Source organism: Scardinius erythrophthalmus, assembly GCF_964197995.2.
Source record: "Scardinius erythrophthalmus genome assembly, chromosome: 11".
Taxonomy (NCBI): Eukaryota; Metazoa; Chordata; class Actinopteri; order Cypriniformes; family Leuciscidae; genus Scardinius; species Scardinius erythrophthalmus.
The window spans coordinates 9,881,730-9,906,305 of NC_138231.1; the positions used below are offsets into that span (position 1 = coordinate 9,881,730).

Below are 24,576 nucleotides of genomic sequence, written 5' to 3' on the forward strand. Positions count from 1 at the left end.
ATTAGGTCATGAAAGCAAAAAGAATTTGATTGGGGAAACAAGAGATTAATTAATTAAGAGATTGGTTATATAATTGTTTGTGTATGTACACATAAAACACAAAAAAACCATTGGGGAATTTGGGGTCAGAGTAAAGTCAATATTAACAAAGCATGCATGAGGGTATTTATAGCAGCTTTCTAGTTTCCCCTACTTTAAAAAAAATTATGTGGATTAAACAATATTTAATAGTATACTTGTTTCCTGTATTTGTTATCTTTACTGTTTTCCCCTTTTAGTTTGTATGGCTAAAATGAAGATTTGGTGAATGATATTGATTATTCATTCGGTGAGTTAGGAGGAACCATATATTTTCGATGTTTAGTGACCTTAGTCATGCCAAGAAACAAACATGTCTATAGCTTTAGCTAAACATTATGCTTTTTGGCTGAGCTTTCTTCCATTTCCAAAATTAAAGGCATTTCAAATCTAAAGCTGAGCGCTTATGTCATTTAAATCATGCTTATGCTCATGCTTAGTTGATGCACATCCTTATCTCATAACAGGGTCGTTGTAATATTGCAAATGAAATTGATCCCTGTCTGGAAGTCTTCATGTTAATCAAGTTCCTCACAATCTCTGCATTTCATTAGTCCTCATTCTATTTTTAGCCTAGTTTACACAGGGCAAGAATGAACCAGACAGCTCCAGCCTCTATCTATAGCCTTGAGTGAAAGTGAGAGCACGCGTGTGTTAGAGAGCGTGTATGTGTGGCTGGTGATGGGCTATTGATCCCAAAAATAGCTGCGGGAGATTTAACAGCGCGTGTGACACCGGCGACAGTGCTGGCTTTGCCCACGGACCAAGCTTGTCAGGGGGGATCATGGGAAGAAAGGGCATGTGGAAAAGCTCTATGGAAATGGGTGCAAGCTGTTCCCCACTTGCCGTTGTTGTTTTTGTGGGCTGACAAGAGACCAGTTCTGCTTTAAGCCCATCACCTAGGCTAATCTTTTGGTGGAGCATTAGGTACCGAGGCCAGGGGTTAGGCCTAACATCTGCTCGATGGGGCTCTGGGAGGTTACTGTTCTAGTTCTGTGACACCTGTCGTGAGGACAAGTGCTTCCGATGCAGAGAAAAAACAGTTCATAAATATCTTAAAGCAATACAAGGAAAACATATATATATATATATATATATATATATATATATATATCAGCATCAACAGAACGTGAGGGTACTTTAAGTAGCTTTTTTAGTTTTCCCTGTTTTGTAATTAAATAATATGTTTTAAACAATATATGAGTATACTTATATATTATTGCCTCTATTTGTTTGCATTTACTGTCACTGACCCTTTGTATAGCAACAAAGAAGATTGTTGAATGATATTGATTATTTTTTCGTCAGTTTAGGTCGGTTTTTAGTCAGTCCAGTTCCTGTTTCTGTTCTGTTTCACCCATGTTGTAAGTAGATTGCAAAGTGTAGAATACAGCCTGTAAACAATTGGAAAAAAAAATATTTTATATACTTATATATACTTTTGTACTTCTGAGTATTGACTGTTTTTTGTTTGTTTGCTGTTACTGTTTTCACCCTTTAATTTGTATAGCTACAAAGAACATTTGGTGAATAAGGAACCATATATTTCTCATGTTTAGGGACCTTAGTCATGCCAAAAAGCAAACATGTTAATGGAAAACATTGTAATTGGACTGTAAAGTGTAGAATACTGTATATCCTGAAAGCAATTGGTGATATTAGAAAAACATCCTCAGTTTTGATATTGTTGTGTACCCTTTACAGCCATGAAGGGAGAGCATTTATTTGCCAACATGAGAAGTGCTCCATTCCTCCAGCGGGTTTACCTCCTAGGAGGAGAGGAGCTGGTAGTCCTGCAGTCCACCGTGGGGGAGTCCTCACTGGGAGACAGTTTCCAACAAATCACCGACTTCAATGATCTCCCCATGTCCCTCTTCGCCTGCAACGTCGACCAATCAGTATTTGAAGACCATGAGGGCAAGGTAAGGTTAAATGAAATCACTCACATATTCACCAGCACTTAAATTTAATAATCACTCCTGTAAAGCTGAAATGGAAGTTCATTGCGCTAGTGGCACCAAATGGAGTCACAAAAATGATTGTTTCCAAACAGGATTCTAAAAACTTTTCAGCCTCCTCGTTATTCAGATTACAACCTCACATGATTGGTTGGGTTCAAAAGTCAAAGAGCATGAAAAGAAAGGAGAAGAACATTAAAAATAAACAATATTTCCCCCTTTAGATGGTTTTAAATGTATTGTGGCACAGTAAAAACCTCATGGAGACATAGGAACAAAGGCAATTTGATTGGTAGGAATGCTAGAATGCTCCAGTGGAAAAGCAATTCCCTCGACCTGCATTACATGATTTTGAATTAGGCCTCTCCAACCCAATTATACATGTAGGCCACTTCAGGTGTGAAATTCGACTTGGCTCTCATCGCCACTGCTTTCTCCTCATTTGCAAACGCTCTAAGGAGTGAGTTTACACCTAGAGACAAGGGAGTATCTTTCACTTCTTATGAAAGCCTATTTGTGGTTTTGTTGCTGGTATGATTTGCTTATGCAAAAATATTGACAAAATGCAGATAACTATCATGTTTCTTCCCATATTTTCAGTTCAGCATCTTATTTTCTCACAATAGATACAGATAGAACCAAAAGGCTGCATGGCTGATTAAAGCTATCTTATGTAGTAATGAAAAGCTGTAATAGAAGTTATAATGAGCTTTTGGCTTCAACACTTTGGTGATAAAACATGGGAGAAATGTTTGGAGTCACGATGAAACGGAATTAGCGACAGATCTTTTCTTCTTTATTGTGACATAGATCCAAGTGTAAGAGTATCACGAAAAAAAGCGTGGGGACTATTCATTCATTGATTGTCGATTGGATTTTTGGGTGTTGCGCTCAAAAATGGTGACAGATGAACATGAGCTTGCAGAGCCGGAGTTCAAGCGGAATAAATGATTGGAGAATTCCTGCATACAGTTTATCTCCAAATTCTCACCAGAAAATCCAGTTATGACATTTTGATAAAACAAAATTAAAAATGAAACCTATACATGGATGAATATGCATGTAGATAATAGATAGAATTGTCATTTCATGCCAACTTTAAAGAGTGAAAACTCACCCAAAAATTGGGTCAATCATATTCACTCTCAGATAGTTCCAAACCTATTTGATTTTCTTCTGTTAAACACAAAAGGAAATGTTAAGCAGAATGTTAAACCTGCATACAATAAAAGTAAATGAGAATGGGTCCAAAATTGACAAAATATTACTAATATTAGCATGCTGCTTAACATGTCATGTTGTGTTTCATGGCAGAACGACATGATGACATAATTATGACATCGTTTTCCTTTTTTGATAAACTATTCCTTTTAAGATCGATCGTTCGATAATTTAGCTATAGTCTCTAACTTGGCAATGTAAAAGAGGTAGCGAGTAGCGACCGATAATTTCTTTCATATCGTGATGTACATTTTTGGATTATCGAAAAAGAAATAATGTAGAACATGACTTGGTTCTGTCCATCGGTTGTTGATTGGATGGAGGCAGATCTTAATGCAAACTTGCAGTAGATTGCAAGAATATGGGCAGGGTTGAAGTGGACTAAATGAAAAATCCGGCATAAGTCACCAGAGAGAAGTCTATTGTTTTACCGGAAGATGTAGTTTTGACATCATCATTTTGATTCAATTATATGGGAAAAGAAAAAATGAATGAATGGATGAATCACAATGAGATCATTAAGACACATTTAGAAAATGTAATGCCAACTTTAAGCTCTTTATGTCTCCTGAATGTTACATCACTTGGAACCATGCTTGGAACAGGAAACGCAGCAGTTACTGAATATTTGACCTCTAGCTGAATATTTAGCCCAGACCTTCTTCGAACAGTTTTAAGAACACCGATCATGTGATATGCTGAGTTCTACCATGTCTGTCTGCCTCTCTGACCTGCACTGGACTGCATCTCACACACACACATGGAAAAAGAAACCTGAACGCACACGCACATAGGCTACACTTCTTACACTGATCCATCCTGACAGCTATTCTCAGACAGACTAGATCATCTGATTGAAGGGATGTATAAAAGGTGGTCCATGACTCGCTCCATTGAGTCACAGGCTCCAGAAGGGCTCCTTATGAAATAGAACAAGTGCCCTGTCTTTTACTCTTGAATGACTCCACTAATACGAACATGCACACAGTATTCTTGAAAAGTGTCCCCTTGCCTCGCATTAACTTGAACCTGACTTGGCATGACTCATGTGGTTAATTTCCTTACATAACAAGAACAGTGTTGAAAGTTATTGTTTTTAAGGTGAATTCAGTGATCCATAATCAGGGACTTTGTTGTACCATGCTGTTAGTTTGGTTTGGGGCAAGGTTGTGTGGCTTCAATGCTTTTGTTAAAAGTTAAGTTACATTGTAGCCCGAATAGAGTTTCACTACAACACTGTGACACTGTGGGTGTCATGCAGATTTTTATTTTAAAGGGGACCTATTATGCAAAATTCACTTTTGTATTGTTTTTTTAAACATAATTATGCGTCCATAGTGTCTGTACATAATCACCCTATTGTGGTAAAAATCCATCCATGTTTGTTATTTTCCCCATAAATCTGAAACAGGAATGTTCTCCATCTCCAATGTGATGTCACGTTGGAACAGGCCCCGCCCACGACTGGTGACGGAATCTGCGGAATCTATTAGCTTAGCTCCTCCCCTGAGTGAGCTGTACACATTCCGTTTATCTCGCCACATTGTTTATCTTCTCGCCAGAGCAGTCAAAGGGATAGTTCACAAAACAATTAAAATGTCTGTCATTAATTACTCACCCTCATGTTGCTCCAAACCTGTAAGACTATCGTTCATCTTCAGAACACAGATAAAGATCTTTTTGATGAAATCTGGGAGCTTTCTGTCCCTCCATTGACAGCTGTATATTATGCTGCTGTCACTTTAATACACAGATCTAATATACACATGCAATTTCTTTCCCTGCTGTTTACGTTCACAGACATAACCGACTGTGTTTATGTGAACTTTGTGTGTTATTATATAACCTTGTGTGTATTTGATTGTTTAAGATGTGAAAGAGAACTTAGTTTAATACTCAAGGGACACGCCGTCTGACATCCAGCTTTCTGTGCGCGTGCTTCGGATGTGTGCTCAGAAAATCATATTTCAGAAGTTTAAACTGATATGGCTTTAAAATGCATGCAAATTAAAAATAAACATTAATGATGAAGAAAAACTGCAATGTCACGTGAGCATGACCATGATAGATGATAATCAAAACCAAACAGATGTTTTGTTAGTTTTTGGGAGAGTATCTGAGGCACGAGCTGTAAAGGCACAGCATTATTCTGGATAAGGGGTGGGGAGCAGCAACTCATTTGCATTTAAAGATACAAATGCTCAAAAACAGCATGTTTTTGCTTCCACTAAAAAAATGGTAATTTACAACATGGTATAATAAATGATCTGAGGGGTATTTTGAGCTGAAACTTCACAGACACATTCTGGGGACACCTAAGACTTATATTTCATGTTGTAAAAAGGAGCATCATAGGTGCCCTTTATTAGTGTACCAGTCCTGGTCCTAATTAAAAATGAATAAATTATCAAAACAGTTCAACAAACAAGAAGTTATAACAGAGTTTTGCCTTTTTAGGCACAATATTGACTGTTTTTGCTCTGCCAATAAAAATAAGCAAATCGAAACAAATCGGTTGAATGAGCGATTCACTGACTCACTTATAATAAAAGGTGTGTTCGTCATGAAGCGGCACTGCACAGATCATTCGATGAATGACATCGCTCTCGCAGAACTTTGATGTCATACACCGGTCAGTCTGCAAAAGTCGAACACACCTAAAGACTAGTCACTAGTTTCATTCGTGAATGAATTAAAGGGGGGGTGAAATGCTCATCTCCTGTTAATCTTGAGTACCTATAGAGTAGTATTGCATCCTTCATATCTCCAAAAAGTATTTAGTTTTATTATATTTATAAAAGAAAGATAGGCTGTACCGAGTCTTTCCGGAAATAAACGAGCGGCCGAAGGTGGGATATGTGGGCGGAGCTAAAGCTGTGCTAACGCGCCGAGCTAACAACACACAGAGACATTTGAAGCAGTTTTACTTACCGCCCGGTTCCAACCCACGGCCGCGAACCTTTATCATTGTGACTGCTCGATCCTTAAGCATTAGACGATCTGCAAATCCGTCGATCTGGGCTTTGTTTATAAAACAAGCATCGTCGAAATGCAGGGAACAAACAGTCTTGCACAACCTCCGTTGATGCTCTGAAAAAACAAACTCCACCCACTGGTCCCTTAGCGCTGGGTTCTTTAGGAATCTGTGCAGGGTTGTCTTGCCCTGGCAACCAAAAACCCACTTCTTTGGTGACATTGGCTTCCCTAAAGCCGAGCACAGCGCTTTGATGGGCGTACTGCTTTCGCTCTCTCGCTCTGGTCTACGGTTGCGCGCGCGCGCCCGCGTCCTTCCGGAGAAGTGCCCTTAGGACCCGTATAAGGAAATTCCGCTACATCTGACGTCACACATGCCCATACTCGAAAAAAACTTTCCGAAACTTGTGACAAACCGGAAGGACAATTTTTGGCACAGAAATACTCCTTCAAACGTACAATTTAATTTTTGAAACTTTGTCCATGTTTAGCATGGGAATCCAACTCTTTAACAGTGTAAAAAACTCAGTATGCATGAAATAGCATTTAACCCCCCCTTTAATGATTTAAACAAATCATCTGAGTAAGTGACTCACTCATAAAAACAGTCACATGTCGCCACCTACTGGCATATTGATGTAACCTGCAGAAAGCAGGTTGTATGATTTATATTTATTATTTGTAGTAATAATGTATAAATAATGTATATTTTCTAAACCTGGATAGTTTCTCTTTTTTATTATTTAAAACTTTTTATTTGTTAATAACATTGATCTAATAAAACATGGCTGTTGACAACTCTAGGGTCGAAATAAAACGCAGTCAAATAAACGCAGCTATTTGTGTTTGAGCAAAGCTGTGAGCCAAACAGTTCTTTAGCCACATAGCAATAATGTAAAGAATAATTCATTTCTTTGAGAACTTCAATTATAGTGTCTATTACAGAATACAAACCCCTATCATAAAGGAGGGAACATATACTTAATTAGCCAGCTAATTGTGCTGATAATTCTGCTCTTAATGTTTGACTTAAATGCCATGAAATATTAACCGCCAGAGCATGATTGCATATCCTGGATTGGCCAACTTTCATAAATGGCTTTTTGCTGAACTGTTTACTCTTGATAAAGATCTTCTCCGTTTCCTCTAAATTGATTACAGAGCACATGGTTGTGGGATGCAGAAGCTTTCCGATAGCTACTCAGCTGATTGCTGTTTAATGAATCTGTCTCTGATTGGAAGGGGACAGTTTTGAATTAATGGGTGTAATGGGACTGACTGGCCCATTTATTTAACTTATGTTGATGGAGCTACGGAAGGATATGCTGTCGTCGGTCACCATAACCTAAACAGCATTTTAGCTTGAATAATTATTTTTTTCTTGCTTATACAGTGGACTTGTAATCAAAAATTTCAGACTTAAAAAAATAAATAAAAGTATTTGATACACCATGCTCCGATTCTATATCAACAATTTATAATTTTCACAAGCTTAATTACTGTATACAAATGTACAAGTCACAGTAACAGTTCCCAGTTTGTTTGAATTGGACATAACCAAGAAATGATTTGCGGTCACTTGAATTCAGTACTTACTGAGGTAGTGACAAATTGGGCCCTATTTTAAAATCTCTGGCAAAATGTCTGTTTTAGTTAGTTTATGTACTAGCATAGCATACAGATACCCTAATAGGAGATTAGCCTGATATCTTAGCTACACATTCACAATAATCATTACCAGTAATCTATAATTACTTGTTAAATAAAGTAAATGTCCAAATATTTAAGTTATAAAAAGAATGTTGTAATGAATTATTTATTTATTTATTAGTTTTTTTTAACTAATAAATTATTTTATTAGTTAAAAAATTATTTTAAATAATAACTTATTTTAAATGTATATTATTTTAAATGTATATAATTATTTTAAATGTATATAATTTGTTTGTTCTTGGCATAACTATTAACTGATTGAGACAGGGTCTTATGAGGTCTTAATGATTCAGAGAATCAGAGAGGTTGGAAAATGATGTTAAACTAAGTTCCTGCAACCACAAGGGCATGCTGGAAACGCATAGATGCTATTATAGTCAGCTGCCATAAGGTCATCTGCATCATCTTAGAAGTTGTTATTATTATATTTCTATCCTTATTTTTCACTCATGTGTATGAGATTATTGCATTTTAAACATTCTACCCCCATAGCCGGCTGTTGCTTGGTCGTAGCCCCCTGTGACCCTGCAATCCCTTCAGCGTAGAGTATTCAGCATCCCTGATTGGATTTGGCTAACATCCGGAGAGCAATGGAATGCTCCAGATTTATGAAGCTTAATGACAGATGACAGCGAGACAGAATAGGCTGTTGCTATTCTCGTTTCTCCCGCTCTCCCCTCTCGCCTGGACGCGGACTGCTGTCGAGTGCCCCCTCTTTGCTGATTGATCAAGGGAGGTCAAATTGTTGCAAAGGAGCATCAGCACCGTGCCGTTGCCTTCAGCCGTGATTCGCAGCGCTGTCAAAATGTTTGATTGTGTTTGGCACCTCTGGAAGAGGCACTTCTTGTGCATCTGAGCCGCTGAATCAATTTAGTAAGCTGTGATTATATTAACCCGAAAGGCCCAGGTGATGCATAGGATCTATTTAAAGACGTATGGCGTTATTAGCTCCCTAAGAATAGGAAAGCAATCTTACAGATTTGACTAAATCAGGCAGTCTGGAGCCCACGCGGAGAGCTGATGCATGTGGAATGACTCCTCTGTCAAGTCTAAAACCAACTGTCTTCCTTTCTAATCATGTTGTTTGGACAGCCAAACTTTCAAACTTTAAGCTAATGAAACTATTTTTTTACTTTCAGGGAAGACTTTGTCAAGCAGCATTCAAAGACAAATGGTCATTTACTAGTTAAAGTGATAGCCTAGCCAAAAAAAAAAACAAAAAAAAAACAATTACTCACTCTCATCTTGTTCCTAACCTGTATGACTTTCTCTCTTCTGCAGAAGAAGATATTTTGAAGACTGTTGGTAACCAAACAGTTTTGGTTCCCATTGACTTACCATTTTTGTCCATATGAAAGTCAGTGGGAACAGAAACAGGTTTCTGTTACTTGGTTACCTACATTCTTCGAAATATCTTTTTTTGTGACATAGTGAGAAGTAAATGATGATAAAATAAACAAATTTGGGTGAACTATCCCTTTAACATTATTTGACATTTGTCTTCTCATTGTGTACTACATACTAAGAGCTGTTTTATAGTTTTAATATTGCGGTGGCCTTTACTGATAGAATTACCCACGTCAGCCAGCGGTACGTCATGGCTATCCGTCATAGACTTTTCCTGCGTCTCTCCCTTGAGCTCAACCTGCATCAATACAATCTCCACTTTGGAAATGTCACACACGTAAACCTAGACATGATTCGCATAGTGTCTCACTTATGAGCTGCCACTTGAGTTGTTAGCATGGCAAACATGGAGAAATGTTCTCTGCGACAGGGGAGTGATTACCAAGCATGCAGAAAGACAGAGTGAGATTATCCTTCAGATATGCTGTTTTCAGTGCATGTAGTGTTCAAATTACAAGAGGTGTGTGTGATAAAGGCCCCCAGTTTGAGCCATATTCTTCACTGTTACCACTAAAACAATATTTCTCTCTATTTAATAATTGATTTATTTTATAATGTTTTTTGATCATTATATATAAATATACACATAAAATACAAAATCTGCATTTAATGGCATAAAATAAATTTTAAAATCAGCAATAAAACCTACAATTAATTTAGCTGCTCAATGTATTCTCCGCCATTGTCATGAAAGTCATATAGGTTTGGAACGACATGAGGTTGAGTAAATTATGACAGAATGTTCGTTTTTCGGTGAACTAACCATTTAAATTAAATATTAAATTATTTAAATTAAATGAAAGGTATAGTTTACCCCAAAATGAATATTCTGTCATCATTTACATACACAAAGAAATCTTCCCACAGTACTCCGATTTTACGCATACTTCATTGGCTATCCATTCGCTTTCGAATTCAATACAAGATACTCCTTATCACATTCAAAGCACTCCATGGTCTTTGCCCCCCTATATTTCTGATCTCATCCATACAGTACCTACTCCCCAGTTCGCACACTTAGATCTTCCGATACCGGTCTGTTGATGATCCGTAGGCACAAACTATCATCATCGTTTGGTGGAAGGGCTTTGTGTACCGCTGCCCCAACTCTCTGGAATTCTATTCCCCAACAAATCCGCGACCTTTCATCATTACACGATTTCAAAACCCACCTTAAAACATATCTTTTTGCTATTTGTTTCACTGACCCCTAACTTTATGATCTGATTTTTATGTTTATGTACCTCTATCTATGTTATCCATCTCAGTTTATTTGTATTGTTTCTATGTCATGTTTATTTTATTGTAAAGCGACCTTGAGTTTTCTGAAAGGCGCTATATAAAATAAACGTATTAGTATTATCATTATTAATATTACTTATACCATGGTCTGGGTGAATACTCGATTCTGATTGGCTTCAGGGTGTCCATTAAAAAGTGATAGAGGACACCTAGTAAAGGAGTTCTGGTGAAACTGACTGTTTACCGTTCGAAATGAATAAATAAATGCCCTGGCTACTTCAGCTGTGAGTAACCATAGCAACAGGCAGTCAAAGTATCCGTTTACAATTTATTGTATCAAAACTAAACTGAAGGGTTCTACGAGCTGAGCGGACTATAAATATCTCCGAAACCAAGTTATTGTTTGTAAAAACTTTAGATTTTGATTGTAAAATTAATTAAAATATAAACTAATGTTTTAAAAATGTGTTATTTGGCAAGTGACCATGGTATAAGTGGGTTAATGCCCTTCGAGGTGTCCATTGTCATGTATTAATGGACTTCGGCGGAGGCAACCTTCCGACGCCCTCGCCGTCGTCCATTAATACCTGACAATGGACACCTCGTTGGGCATTAACCCTTACATAATTTGTCATTATGACATTTCAAACCCTTAAGGCTTTGGTTAATCATGGTTAAACACAAATTAAGGTATTTTAATGACACCTTAGAGGTTTCTGTCCCTCCGTTGAAAGTCCAGGTAACCAAAATGTAGAAGAACAATATTTTTGTCAGTCAGAATGGTATTCTACATCATGTTTGTTACCTCTGTCGCCTCTGGCTTGCTTAGCTGGGCTAACTTAATATTCAACAATATTATTGATTTGACTGCACTGAGAACTGAACTGAGCTGGACGATGACATCGCTGTTTTCAGCAGAACTGCTTTATAGATGAAAATGAACTAATTCAATAATTGATGTTCTTTACAATGGAGATGATCAACACTGAACTGACTTCAGCTGAATAATTACACTATTTTCTTTTAGAACTGCTGTACAGCCGAAATGACTTCTGTTTGCATCATTTAATAATTTTCCTGTTATCAATCCGTAATGAAGTTCATCGATAAGGGAACGAGCTGGCGGGAACCAGCGAACATTCAACGTTAACTTTAATCCAAAAATAAACACAAAACAACATGAAAGTAAAGCATATAACCATAATAAAACATAAAACATAACATAAAATCCAGGCCTGGTCCTCTCTCATCCTTCACTGTCATCACTCCTCCTTTAATCATTCCAGCTCCATGGGACTCACGTCAGGTGTGGTGCACAGGTGACGCTCATCATCACACGCTCCGTTCCCACTGCTCTCGGCCCCACCCAGGTTGCCACACACTATAAAGATGCTTTGAAACAATCTGTATTTTATAAAGCGCTAAATAAATAAAGGTGACTTGACTTGACTTACCTCAATTAAAGTTCAGGAATTCAGTTGGAGTTTGAAAGGTAATTCTGAATTCAGTTCTGAATAGCAAATGACCCATCATGGTTGAGGCACCAACACACCAGCATCCTATTGGGACCAAAGACAGAAAAACTGAGTTTAAATGTACAGAATGACCTGAAATATGCACAGAAATGCACTCTTCGTTGTACAGTTTCCTATATGATGTCACTACAAAACCCTGACAAAAGACAGAGGAATCAGAAGAGTTTAGAGGAGCTCTAGTTTCATTGGGGTTATGTAATCGAGCTTGCTGGTCATGAGTTCTGCTTTATATGGTCATATCAGTTTTAAGTGGAGTTACAAGTATGGCCTTTTGTTCTGCATGAATTCCTTTCCTCAGGCCGAAGTACTATGGCTGTTCCAGTGTGTGTGTGCTTGACTACTAACCCCAACCTCCTGCATGAAAGGCTAAAGTTCACCAAACGGATGAAACCATAGCCCAGTAATGTGACACTGCAGAAATATCAGACGTCTGCTCTCTTCAATGACGTTTATAGAGTGCAGGGACACAGAAAAAAGCGGCTAATGCTATCCTCAAGTGAGCTATTAACATTCCAGTGTCACTCTTTTATTGTGCTGGCTAGCACTGATACGTGATGCTATGGTTCTTGTTTTGCAAACTGTCAAGGTTAAATACATGAATGGGGATCTATTAGCATTAATGTTGCTCATCCATGCAGAACTGTGCATGACGTGTGCATGACCTCTCTGCTGTACCTGTTCTCAGTGCTGCGCTCAATGTTTTTGCCAGGGGGGTTTAATACCTCCCACTCACTAGTCACTACTCATGCTTATGTCATCATAGTGCTCTCTCTCCCTGCATTCTCCTGATCAGCCCCATTACATAACGCTTGTCATGCCTCTCATCCGCCGGCCATCTCTTATAGCATTTTCTAAGTGTTAACGACACTTCATAACAATCCTGTGTCCATGGAATACAGTAACTCTTTTCCAAAAACTAGCGTGTTGCTTACCTAGACAACACATTAAGGCATCACACATGAAGGCTGCTGGCAACATAATCATGATGCCTTCTAAGATACATTACTTAGACAGCAATGAAGGTAAAACTAGAATGCATTGCGTTGAGCTGAGTGAAAATTTTAATTCAAGATGGTAAACAAGGCCAGAGAAATGTAATAAAAATCATGATTAATTATATTTGAATAGTATTTATTATGTTTAAGTACATTATTTCATTCAATACTGAAAAGGATTGAAAAATCTATTGAATAAATAAAATTCACTATGCTTACACTACTGTTCAAAAGTTTGGGATGGGTAAGATTTTTAAATGTTTTTGAAAATGTTTTTTTGAAAGTCTTTTATGCTCACAAAGGCTGCATTCATTTGATCAAAAATACAGTAATAACAGCAATAATCTGAAATATTTTCTCTTTTAGTATATCTTTTTTTTATTCCTGTGACAGCAAAGCTGAGTTTTTAGCAGCCTTAGCATTAGCACTTCAGAAATCATTCTAATATGCTGATTTGCTGCTTGCTTCAGACACTTGCATGTGATATTATTAACATTTTACCAAAATCAAACTCAAATGGAGTTACAAGGGTTTTGACCAGTGAATTTCGTAGAATTTGGACATATTTGTTGTTTTGTCCGTCATTAGAACGTATGCATCTGAGTCAGTAAGTGCATCACATTATGTTTCATCACCTTACAAGTTATAAAGTTTACTGTAGCCATGTGCACTCAGTTTTCTTTGATAGAGGCGTGTGGAGTTATGAGGTTTTAGTGGCAGTTTGAGGATCCAATGGAGTTACGAGTTTTAGTCACAATCTCTTTTTAATACTTTTCATTGGTTAAATATTTGCAAAACCCACAGACAGACATAATGGGTGACCAATAGTTATGATTTATGAAAAAAATATACATGGAGACACGAGGTTTCCGCCCAAAAGCAACAATATATTACGTATTGGAATGTTATACAAGACACTTTGGATAAAAGCATCTGCCAAATGAATTAATGTAAATGTAAACACATGTTGCATTCACTGGCATCCATTAGCATCTTGGAATAAAAACTGCTAAAATGTTCAGCATGAGTTCTATGTATACTGTTCTAAACATAGCCAATTTTTGGCCATCTGACATTTAATTAATTTTCAGCATTGTATTCATATAACATGCATTACATGCCACAGCTGCCTACCATTTAACCTTTGCATGCAGGGGTAATGACGTTGCTCTCTGTTCAAGACCACAAATCAAACCCTGTTGGAAAGATAGCCAAAAAGCTCTAGGCTCTGATTTATTGTAATCAAAGGTTAGAGAGTGTCTATTAGGATGCAGCTGCTACATGGATTAGCACCACAATGAATATAAAAGTGCTCTAATAGACTAGAGAATGTTGGTGCCGTCATAGTTTCATCCTTAGAGATGAGTAACACCTTAAATTCACATGGCCATGAGCACAATATCCCTGCTTTAAAACTTTAAAGCTGACAAATCATGGACTTTTCCCCACATATATATATATGAGTTCAGTGCACTGTATGTATGACAAGGCTTAAGCCTTTAAAAGGTCAGCCAGTGGTTATTGACATAAAAATCCTCCCCAAAAACAGCCTATTTAATGCTAAAGGTCAGACAGTGTGGAAATTTACTTTGCACTAATTATTTTCATTTTAATGTACTTATTTTAGCTTTTTTTTTTTTTTGAAAGTCACCGAAATCACTACACTAAATGAAGCAAGGGTGTATAGTTACAATCAAGATATTTTAATGGCATAAACAAATTATTTTCACAGAAAAAATATTTAAATATGTAATTTAGATTATCAAAGATGAGTTTTAGGCTAGTGGCAACCTTCCGTTCTCTCTCTTGAATCCAACTCGGAAGTGACTTAAACTGCAATTCATCGACTGGCCACTAGAGACAGGCTCCAAAAGAGAGTCAATCCCATATACCCCTGTATGCCCGACTTTACAATAGGAAAAAATATGTTTACAGCCTGGTACAAAAAGTGGTTTTGGTCTATATAGCTAATTTTGCCCTTCATGACAACTGTGAGGGGGGTGGATTTTTTTTCTAACTCATCCGTTTAAATTATATTAAGCCTTTAAGTTCTGCATAATTAAGGGCGTGGCCACTTGAGTGACAGGTGGATTGCGCTGCTGTCACTACTAGCCGTTTGTCTCCTGTCTGTTATCGTCACGTCGCCTCAGCTAATCCCCCCTCTTTGCACATTTTTGGTTATCCGGGAGTGACGCGCGACCAAGATGGCGACGGCCGGCTCCGCCCCACTTTGGGCTCTTCAGAAACCTACGGGTGATGGTTTTATACAGTCTATGGTTTTAGATGAAAAAATTATTGACTGCAGGGAGACTTTAAATCAAAAGTTTTCATCTTAGTTTTAGTATTAATATAACCTTGCAAGAATCCTTGAAAAACATTTTAACTTGACAAACAGTTGCTTGGATGTTTCCTCATCGTTGTGAAGTGTTAAAGTGTATTACTGTGAGACCGCTACTGAGGGAAGATCTGAGGAAGTTTTTTTGTGAGCTATAATGCTGGTAAAATATGAATGTCCTCCTAAAGTATGCACGGTGAGTCAGGGTGAGGTTTTACTGCACCGAGCGCTGGAAATAGCTCACTCAATCCACATTACTCACAGCAAGGCTCTTTTTAAGAATCCTGCGCAGAGATTAGTGCCATTGTGACTTCCAACCCTGACAATTTCCACACACATTATCAAAGTGTGTGCTATGAGTAATGACTGTAGAACTGGGACAGGACCCATTCGTTCCAATAATTCTCTTTTAAGATATAGGCTAAATTTATGCACAGTTAATGTTAACAGATATATTTATAGCAAATTAATGGCACATACATTTGCTTACAATCATGGACAAAAGGACTTTCTGTTTTTTTTTTTATAACATAACTTTTTATGACTTTCTATATTGTCTTAAAGGTGATTTTTCATGTTATAAAGGGACAATTCAACCAAAAATAAAAATTTATAATTAATAATATTTTGTTATATTTATATAGCGCTTTTCTTGGTACTCAAAGCACTTTACATATGGAAGGGGGGGAATCTCCTCAACCACCACCAGTGTGAAGCATCCACCTGGATGATGCAACAACAGCCATATTGCACTAGAAAGCAGATTGATGCAGTCAATCAGTGTATTATATGGGGATGATTAGGAGGCCTTGATGATGGACAGAGGCCTGTGGGCAAATATAACCCCTACTCTTTTTTTGAAGGACATCCTGGGATTATTTATGATCGCAGATATTCAGGACTTAGGTTTAACGTCTCATCCAAAGGATGGGCTTTTTGATAGTATAGTGTGCCCACTCCCCATCACTAATGGGACATTGGGACCCACACAAATCACAGGATGAGTAAAGGCAGTTGCATATTAATACTACATTGCAATTGCTTATGTATAGTAGCAAAGAATACATATGGACATCATGATGGACATCATCTTCTAATCACTGAGCTATTTTTCTGTAAGCAGGGACTGGCTCTAACACCAGTCCACCCCCGCCACTGTCACATGACCACTTACAAAACAGGGGTTTTACTCCACTGATTCTAAGAAAAGCCTCAGTAAAGCTTTTTAACATATTACAGTGTCATATTTTGTTGTGTGTTTTTTATCTACAATGACATATAACAGGCACAGATTTAAAATTGATGTGGTGATATACTCTAACGTAATACTTTTTACACTTCACCCAGTAGTAATTCACCAAAAATGTGGGGATTTTCAGGGACTCTTTCTGCAGGTTACATCATTAAACATCTTTAGTCGTTCATTTATATGAATCATTCAAAAACAGTTCCTTTAGTCACTTATAATGCATGAAACATTGATTCATTCTGATTTGTTCAAAAACGCTGATTCATTCAGGAACGAAACAAGCGTCACAATGAGTGAGTCATTGAATCATAAAGTCAACCTATTTGTTCAAAAACAATCATTCATTGGAACTAAATAAAAGACTGCTTTTATGAATGTGTCCACCTGTGTTGCTCAAACACGCTCAATGGTTTATCGATTGTGGATTTGTTTGGAGATATTTACGAGCAAAATTAGACTGTCAACATTGTCTAAAACATAAGTTACTGTATACTTAGGACTGTTAAAAGCAACATCACAATCGCAATCGTATTCTGAACTAGTACAAAAGATCTTGTAAAATGATGTTTCAATATATAATATAAAAACCCAAGATCCTTTGGAGCACCTTTTATTAATAATTGAATATAATTCAGAGCTCATGCCATTCTTTTGGGAACTGTATATTTCCCAGAGCTTCTATCGACTGTTGTTTACACAACTGTCTCAGTGAGCCAGAGGTGAAAATGAATTCATTTTTCTTTAGTCTGGGACCTGCGCCACATTGTTCATGACTTTGTCATTTTTCAAAATAACATTTTGATTTTTTTCTAAAGACTTTTGTAATCTCGGCTCTTATACAGAAATAAGAATAAACAAACAAACAACTGTTTCCTATTCATCTAGCCTAGTGTTAAGATCAACATTTCCAATATGATGCTTAATTACACATCACCTAATGACTTATTTGCTTTTTCATCGTGTTCCTCTTGCTTTTGTCGTCACGTAACATGGCCACATGGGAGGAATGTAATATTAGATTCAATCTTGCCTTGTTGAAGAGGCTGACACTCTTTATTTACCTGTCAGAAAGATGTGCAATTTATTTATCTGCTGTTCTCAGCAGACATTTTTGAACAAACTTTTTCTCCTATCAGATAAATAAAGAGTAAAACAGTGCCTAAATGTCATCAAACAAAGCCTATTAATGCTAGCAGATTACAAGCATGTCTTTAGTTAAGACATGGTATTTAGTGTTTGCGGGAAGGAGATTAAATGAGATCCAGCCTGTTTCCTTGCCGAATTACAAATTAATCAAATTAAGAAATAATATTTCAATTCCCCTGATGCATCTGCGCAGTGAATTGTTTGTAAAGATATTTATCATCCTAAAACAACTATTTCATTTATTCCCTTTTCATGTGAGACCAGGGAGTTTATCTGCAGCAGTTGTTTATTTTCAGCTGTTATCTACGCTGTAGTGTTGCTGTTGGCCAATATTGTCTGGTTTACTTGTCAGATCTCTGGATCTTAGCTTTGCTGTTGTCAGTTGTTATAAGTGTTTAAATGCCCAGGGAGGATTTCTGCTGAATAAGAAGACGCTATATCATTTCCATCACATCTCCTGGCAAATCACCAGTGAATTTTTGCTTGTGTCACTCTTATTCCACCTTGTAAATTTGATGCAAATAGCCAGCTCAAGCCTCATTGAGATCTTTTTTAGTGCCAAGGGCATATGTGAATATCATTATTCATCCTCCAGCTCCAGGATGCTGCATTACAGCAACCTTTTCCTTTGTTTCTTCTCTTTTTTTTCATCTACTGCATATTAGCAACCACATAGCAACGCCCTGGCAGCCACCCAGAGCATATACAGGCAAACGACGTAGCAACGCCATAGCAACCACCCACACCTTGTCAACCAGTCAGAACACCTAGCAATAGCATAGTCATTCCTTGGCAGCCACCCCGAAAAAACAGCTTCGCAACCATTCAGAACACCTTAGCAACCACATAGCAACACCCTCGCAGCCACCCAGAGCACTCTATGAACCATGTAGCAATGCCTTAACAACCACCCACACCTTATCAACAAGTCGGAACACTTAGCAACAGCATTGGGATTCTCTGGCAGCCACCCACCCTAGTAACCACCCAGAACCGTGTTGCAACCATTCAGAACACATTAGCAACGACATAGCGGTGCCTTAGCACCCACCCAGATCACCCAGTAAACCACGTACCAACGCCTTAGCAACCACCCAGAACAGCATTGCAACCAATGCATTAACAGCATTAAACCAACTTAAACTAAAATGAAATCTGAAAATATAAAATTAAAGCTCATTCAAAATATGAATAATTACTATCATAGTATATAAATAATACTAAAATAACACTGGCTCTAGCAACCACCCATAACAGTGTGGAAACCATTCAGTAAAACTTAGCAACCGCATAGAGATGCCCTGGCAAACAGTCAGAACACCTTAACAACACCCTAGCAACTACCCGGAACACCCTGACAAGCATTTAGAACACCCTAGTTTTACCTCTGTTATACAGGGAACAGTGGAGAGAAATGGAAAATTAGGAAGAGGGACAAGTGAAAGAGGAAAATTTATCATGTCACGTTGAAGTTGCATAGTACAACCAGTGCATCACATATCTATCTGTGCACTTTTTCAGTAGCAGCCTGGTCGAACACAAATTAATTAGCTTTTGCTTGTACTAGGATATATGTTGATAATGCACCTCTGTGGCCAGTCGGTTCGGTGGTGCAGATTGCCATGTGGTAACAGTTGGGGGATTCCTGGATAAAATCTCTTCTTCCGGGATCAGAGAAAGCTTAAGGCTTCAAATGGGAAACGAAACTCTCAAATGCCCTGTTGGGACATGTGGGTTATATGAAAACTAGCTCTTCTATTACTAAGAATCTGCATTGTAGATGAGGTGTTTACCTCAGCTGCTCTAACGTTAAATTGTTATTTACTGGAAGTAACCATGTATGTGAGAGATAAGGAGACAGGTCAGTCAGGGAGAGTAGTTATCTGGAAGTGAACGTGTGTGTGTGTGTGTATTGGCAGGGGAAAATGTGGGCTTTTTTTTCCTGCCTTGTTGCTTTGGAGTGGAAAGTTGATGGAAATATCCAGAGTGTGTCCCGGTTGCCCAGGGCTGCTGTGTGTGCCATAATAAGCTCAACTCAGGACTCATGAGCTGTGTGTGTGTGTGTGTGTGTGTCTGTCTGCCGGGGGGAGTCAGTGGTCATACCTGACGCATGGAGCTCTCCGAGGTCCTGAACGCCTGCTTGTTTCACACACACACACACACACACACACACACACACACACACACACACACACACACACACACACACACACACACACACACACACACACACACACACACCCTTACTGAGCTATTAAATTGAGGACATACTATAGACTGTTGTCTATATATAAAGATAATGAAAAATACTCAGTCCACAAGAAACATACTCCACAAGAAATACAGTATATTACTTCATATTACTTACTAAAATAAGTGAAAAACACCCAAAATGCACTTATTAAACAAGTCTCAATATCTTATACAGTATTGCTTCTATTAAAAATATCTTGCTTCAAGTTCAATGTTTTTTTAGATAATGTAAAATAAGACAACAAGAGTCTACACGTGCTTAAACAACTGACTCCTATCTGACAGTGTTTTCTGCCTGTTGACTGTTACCCTGCCTGCACTAATCATATAAGCAATATGTAATGCAATGTATAGTTGAAACAATAGGAAATGCAGTATTTTATCCCACGTGCACAGTATTGTTGTTATCATCGCTTTAAATTCAGAATAAAAAGGTCATTACATTTCCACTTTGACTCATACTGTCAGTTGCTTCAGTATCCTGGTTTGTGTTTTCTTTATAAATGAAAAGCAGTTTTGAGGTTGAATCGGGCACTATTCAAGATGTGACAGCTCTTTTTAAAGCTCATGGATATTCACTGAAAATGCTTAACAGTTTTATTCTTCTGTTGTCCTCTCTTGTGTATATAATTACTAGTCTTTTGTGGTTTAGATAAATGCTATTTCTTTGTGGCTGCATTGCTTTTACATTTGCACAATATATTCTTTAAATGTTAATATTGTGAAACTTTTAGAGCTGCACGATGAATTATCAGTTTAGTCCGTCTGACAGCACTTGACGATATATAAGCCTGTATAATATAGTACATAGATATTCATAATGTCTTACAATACACATTGCAACATATAGGGGAAACTCAGGATAGTTTAATAACACTCATTTTACTCCAGGAATATTTTTTAGGCAAATAAATATTTGTATTCAATTATTCATCTTTTTTTATATATTTCATTTCAGGGTAATTTCCAGAAACTTTCCATGGGAAGTTAAGCTGGGGGATTTTGGAAGTATTCTAAAAAATCCTCTGATTCCAAAGTGACCAGGGGCCTCAGGTTCCAAGAAAACTGTTACCATATATTCTTAGCTACACTGCACTTAGAAGTTGTACAGTCATGGGCAGAAGCCCTATCAACTCATATCAAACTGTTTCCTTTCAAACTGCACTTCCTGTGACCTACACCCTGCCGCTTTCTTAGAAGTACAAGCTGCTTCTTGGGTTGCCTAAAGTGTGCTGATCCCTGACATTCACACTCACATTTAGAAGCCGTGCAGAGAAAGAGATGGGCTCAGGGACCAGGAGACCCTCAGGGGGCCTCAGACACTGTGCCATATGCTGGCAGTGACGAGAGCTGTGCAGGCGGCCAGTGGGTGAGCAGAGCACAGGGGTTTCTGAGGCGAGCGAGATGATATTATTACACGCGAGGCTGTGTGTGTGTTTAGAAAATAGTATTCACAATTTCAGTCTTGTTCACTTTTTGTCCGAAAATAATCATGGTGTATTTTTCCCTGCTAAAATAACTTTTAAGTAGACAGCTTGTTGGATAATTTCCCTGAAAAATGTTGATGTGACACTATTGCATTGTGATCACAGCATTGCTATACTACCATTCAAAAGTTTAGGGTCAGTTTACTTATGTATTTATTTTCAAATAAAATAAAAATGCATCAGCAACGATGCATTTAAATGATCAAAAGTGACACTTTTAAACTTTAAACTTTCTATTAATCAGAATGAATCCTGAAAAATTATGTATTATGGTTTCCAAAAAAAATAGTAAGCAGCACAACTGTTTTCAACAGCAATAAATCAGTCTTGCCATCACAGTAATAAATTACATTTGACTATTAACTAACTATTAACTACTACTTTTGCCTCGGTAAACTCCTAATTACTGCTTATTAATAGTTAGTGAGGTAGTGTAGTTAAGTATTGGGTAAGATTAAGGGATGTAGAATATGGTCTTGCAGAACAAGGCATTAATATTAATATATTAATTAAGTACTAATAACAGCCAGAGCCAATATCCAAGTAATATGCATGCTAATAAGCAACTAGTTAATAGTGAGATTTGAACCCTAAGCTAAAGTGTTACCGAAAACGTGTTTTTAAATGGTATTAAAAATTCATGGTATTAGCTTTTGGTGAGCATAAGGGACAAATCTCCAACCCCAATTTTTTTTAACTGTAGTAGCAGTGTATCTTTTTTAAGCATGTCAACCAGCCTGATACAGTGGCATTAAAGCAACCAATGGCGTGAGTTTGGGGCGGAGCTAACTGCCCAGCCGACCAATAGCAGATGGAGGGAGTGCTTGAAAAGTAATTTTTTTGCAGTTTTGCAGAAATTATACACTTCACCTTTACTTTATTTGAAATGTTGTCCATTTCAATGGTGTCAAATAGCAAACTATATTATACTTTGCTAGTTTCTGCTGGGAAAAAAATATTTTTTAAGTCACTGTTCTAAAGTGTCTCACTTTTTTTGCACTAAAATGTTATACAACAAGATTAGATTTCTTAGACGCAGCACTAGATGGCAGACTTGTTTGAAATGAGGCTGAATTTTTTTTCTCTCAGATAACTTTGTAGTCTCTTTGTTGTCCATTCCTTATGGATTTATACATTATTATACATTCCGTTCTTAAATAGATGTCTAGACAATAATATATATCTGGAAGCAAAGATATGTCCCTCAGGTACCATGACTTATCGGAAAGATTACTGGATAAAACAAGTGATATTTGGTGGAAAAATAAAAGCCTGCTCTTCTAAACTTGACAACAAGAAGAAATATCACACTCCTGTGAGGTGAACATGGACCTCATTTTTACAGCGCTAGTACAGAATAGTCTCTTACTCCCTTGGGAAAGTATGCTTGCAATGTTCTGTATTGTTGAACATTTGGACATGCTATAATGTTTCACTGAACTACATTGGCAAGGCCTTCCTTCTGTTAAACAAAATATCTCTGACTTGATTGAGTTCTTAAAGGGATAGTTCATCCAAAAATAGGGGGGAATTAAGAACTGATTCTCATTCAGATATGATTCTATTTCTTTCTTTCTATTTAATAAAAAACTACTTTGACAGTGTTTGACAGCAAAAGAAATGTAGTCTGAATAAAAAAAGAGAGAGAAAGACTGGATGCTAAGAAATAAAATAAATAGGCCTACAATAAAGCCAACATTATTACAATGAACTGGATGGTGTTTTCCAATTTGTATGTGATTCTGACTCTTTTGAGCCAGATATTTTTAATTAATCATTTAGAAAAGACAAATTAAAAAAAAAAAAAATCCATCTCAAACTGACCAGTTATTGGTCTGAATTTGCCTAATGACTCTCACTAATTTACTTAAAGTGTCATGCAGCTAACAGGGAATGTTCTCAGAACTTTAGCTATGAAAAAAACGTTCTTCAAATAATGTGAATAGAATGTTCATTCAAAGTTATCTGGTCTTTAATAATGTTCTCAAAACATTAGCACAAAAGCATTTATACATTGTTCATGGAATGTTTTATTTGTACGTTCATTTAACGTTTTTTAAACGTTACTACTTGTTTGAGAATGTTCAGAGAACATTCAAGATTATCACTCCCATGTGTTTGCAGAATGATAGAATGGAATGTTCCTTTAATGTTCATTTAACCAAGAAAAACGTTTTTTAAAGGGGTCATATAATGCCATTTTTGTACAAGCTAATATGATTCTTTAGGGTCTAAATTAAAAGTCTGTGATATACTTTAATTAAAAATTCTCATTAGTATTGTAAGAAAACACTAATTTTACCTGGTCAGAAACAGCTCTGTTTTCAGCACGCCATTTGAGTGCATGTGTCTTTAAATGATAATGAGCTTTGCTCACCCCGCCCCTCTGTTCTGTGCGTACACCGTTTGTAATAATAACACAACAACCATAACGCGTTGTTCATTATAAACGTGGGATTATGAATTATATTGAGAACGTCGTTCATAGAAAACATGCCGTAATGTACCCTGAGTGTAAACCCTAGCTGCATTCATCGTGAAGCATGCAAGCGATTTGCAAAGATTAATATAAATATATTAATATAAAGGTTAATAAACCGGCGCTGGTTTATTTTCTTTGTTTTATTTATTCATTACGCCTAATAAAGACGGAGACAAAAAGAATTCTTCATTTCTAACAGTTACACTCACTTCTTCTGGAGGTGCAGCAGGAACACGAATAGTTGGTACTGATCCTTTTTTCAGGAGCAGATTCTTAGCAAAACCAGCTTTATACTGGCCCTCGTTTGTAAAGCAGTCTGGTGTGTGAAATGATTCACGCAAACATGAAAGCATTGACGTTGATCGTGGGGAATATTCCCTTCGAAAACAAACTCAGCCACTGCGTCTTCAGCGGTTCGGATTTAGGAACATCAAAATGACTGCTGTGTTCGTTATTACACCCAAGAACAGAACACCACAATCGCTTAGACGCCATTCTGCTC

General features: G+C 37.3%; 1 protein-coding gene across 1 annotated transcript in view; it reads left to right on the forward strand.

Moving 5' to 3' along the window:
• The window catches only part of rcan2 (regulator of calcineurin 2), an 81,402-nt gene that overhangs the window by 1,353 nt on the left and 55,473 nt on the right, over positions 1 to 24,576 (forward strand). The window contains exon 2 of the mRNA XM_081379570.1: positions 1,783 to 2,000. Within this exon, the coding sequence (XP_081235696.1) occupies positions 1,785 to 2,000 (216 nt within the window). The 5' untranslated portion in view covers positions 1,783 to 1,784. The remainder of the gene's footprint in view (positions 1 to 1,782; positions 2,001 to 24,576) is intronic.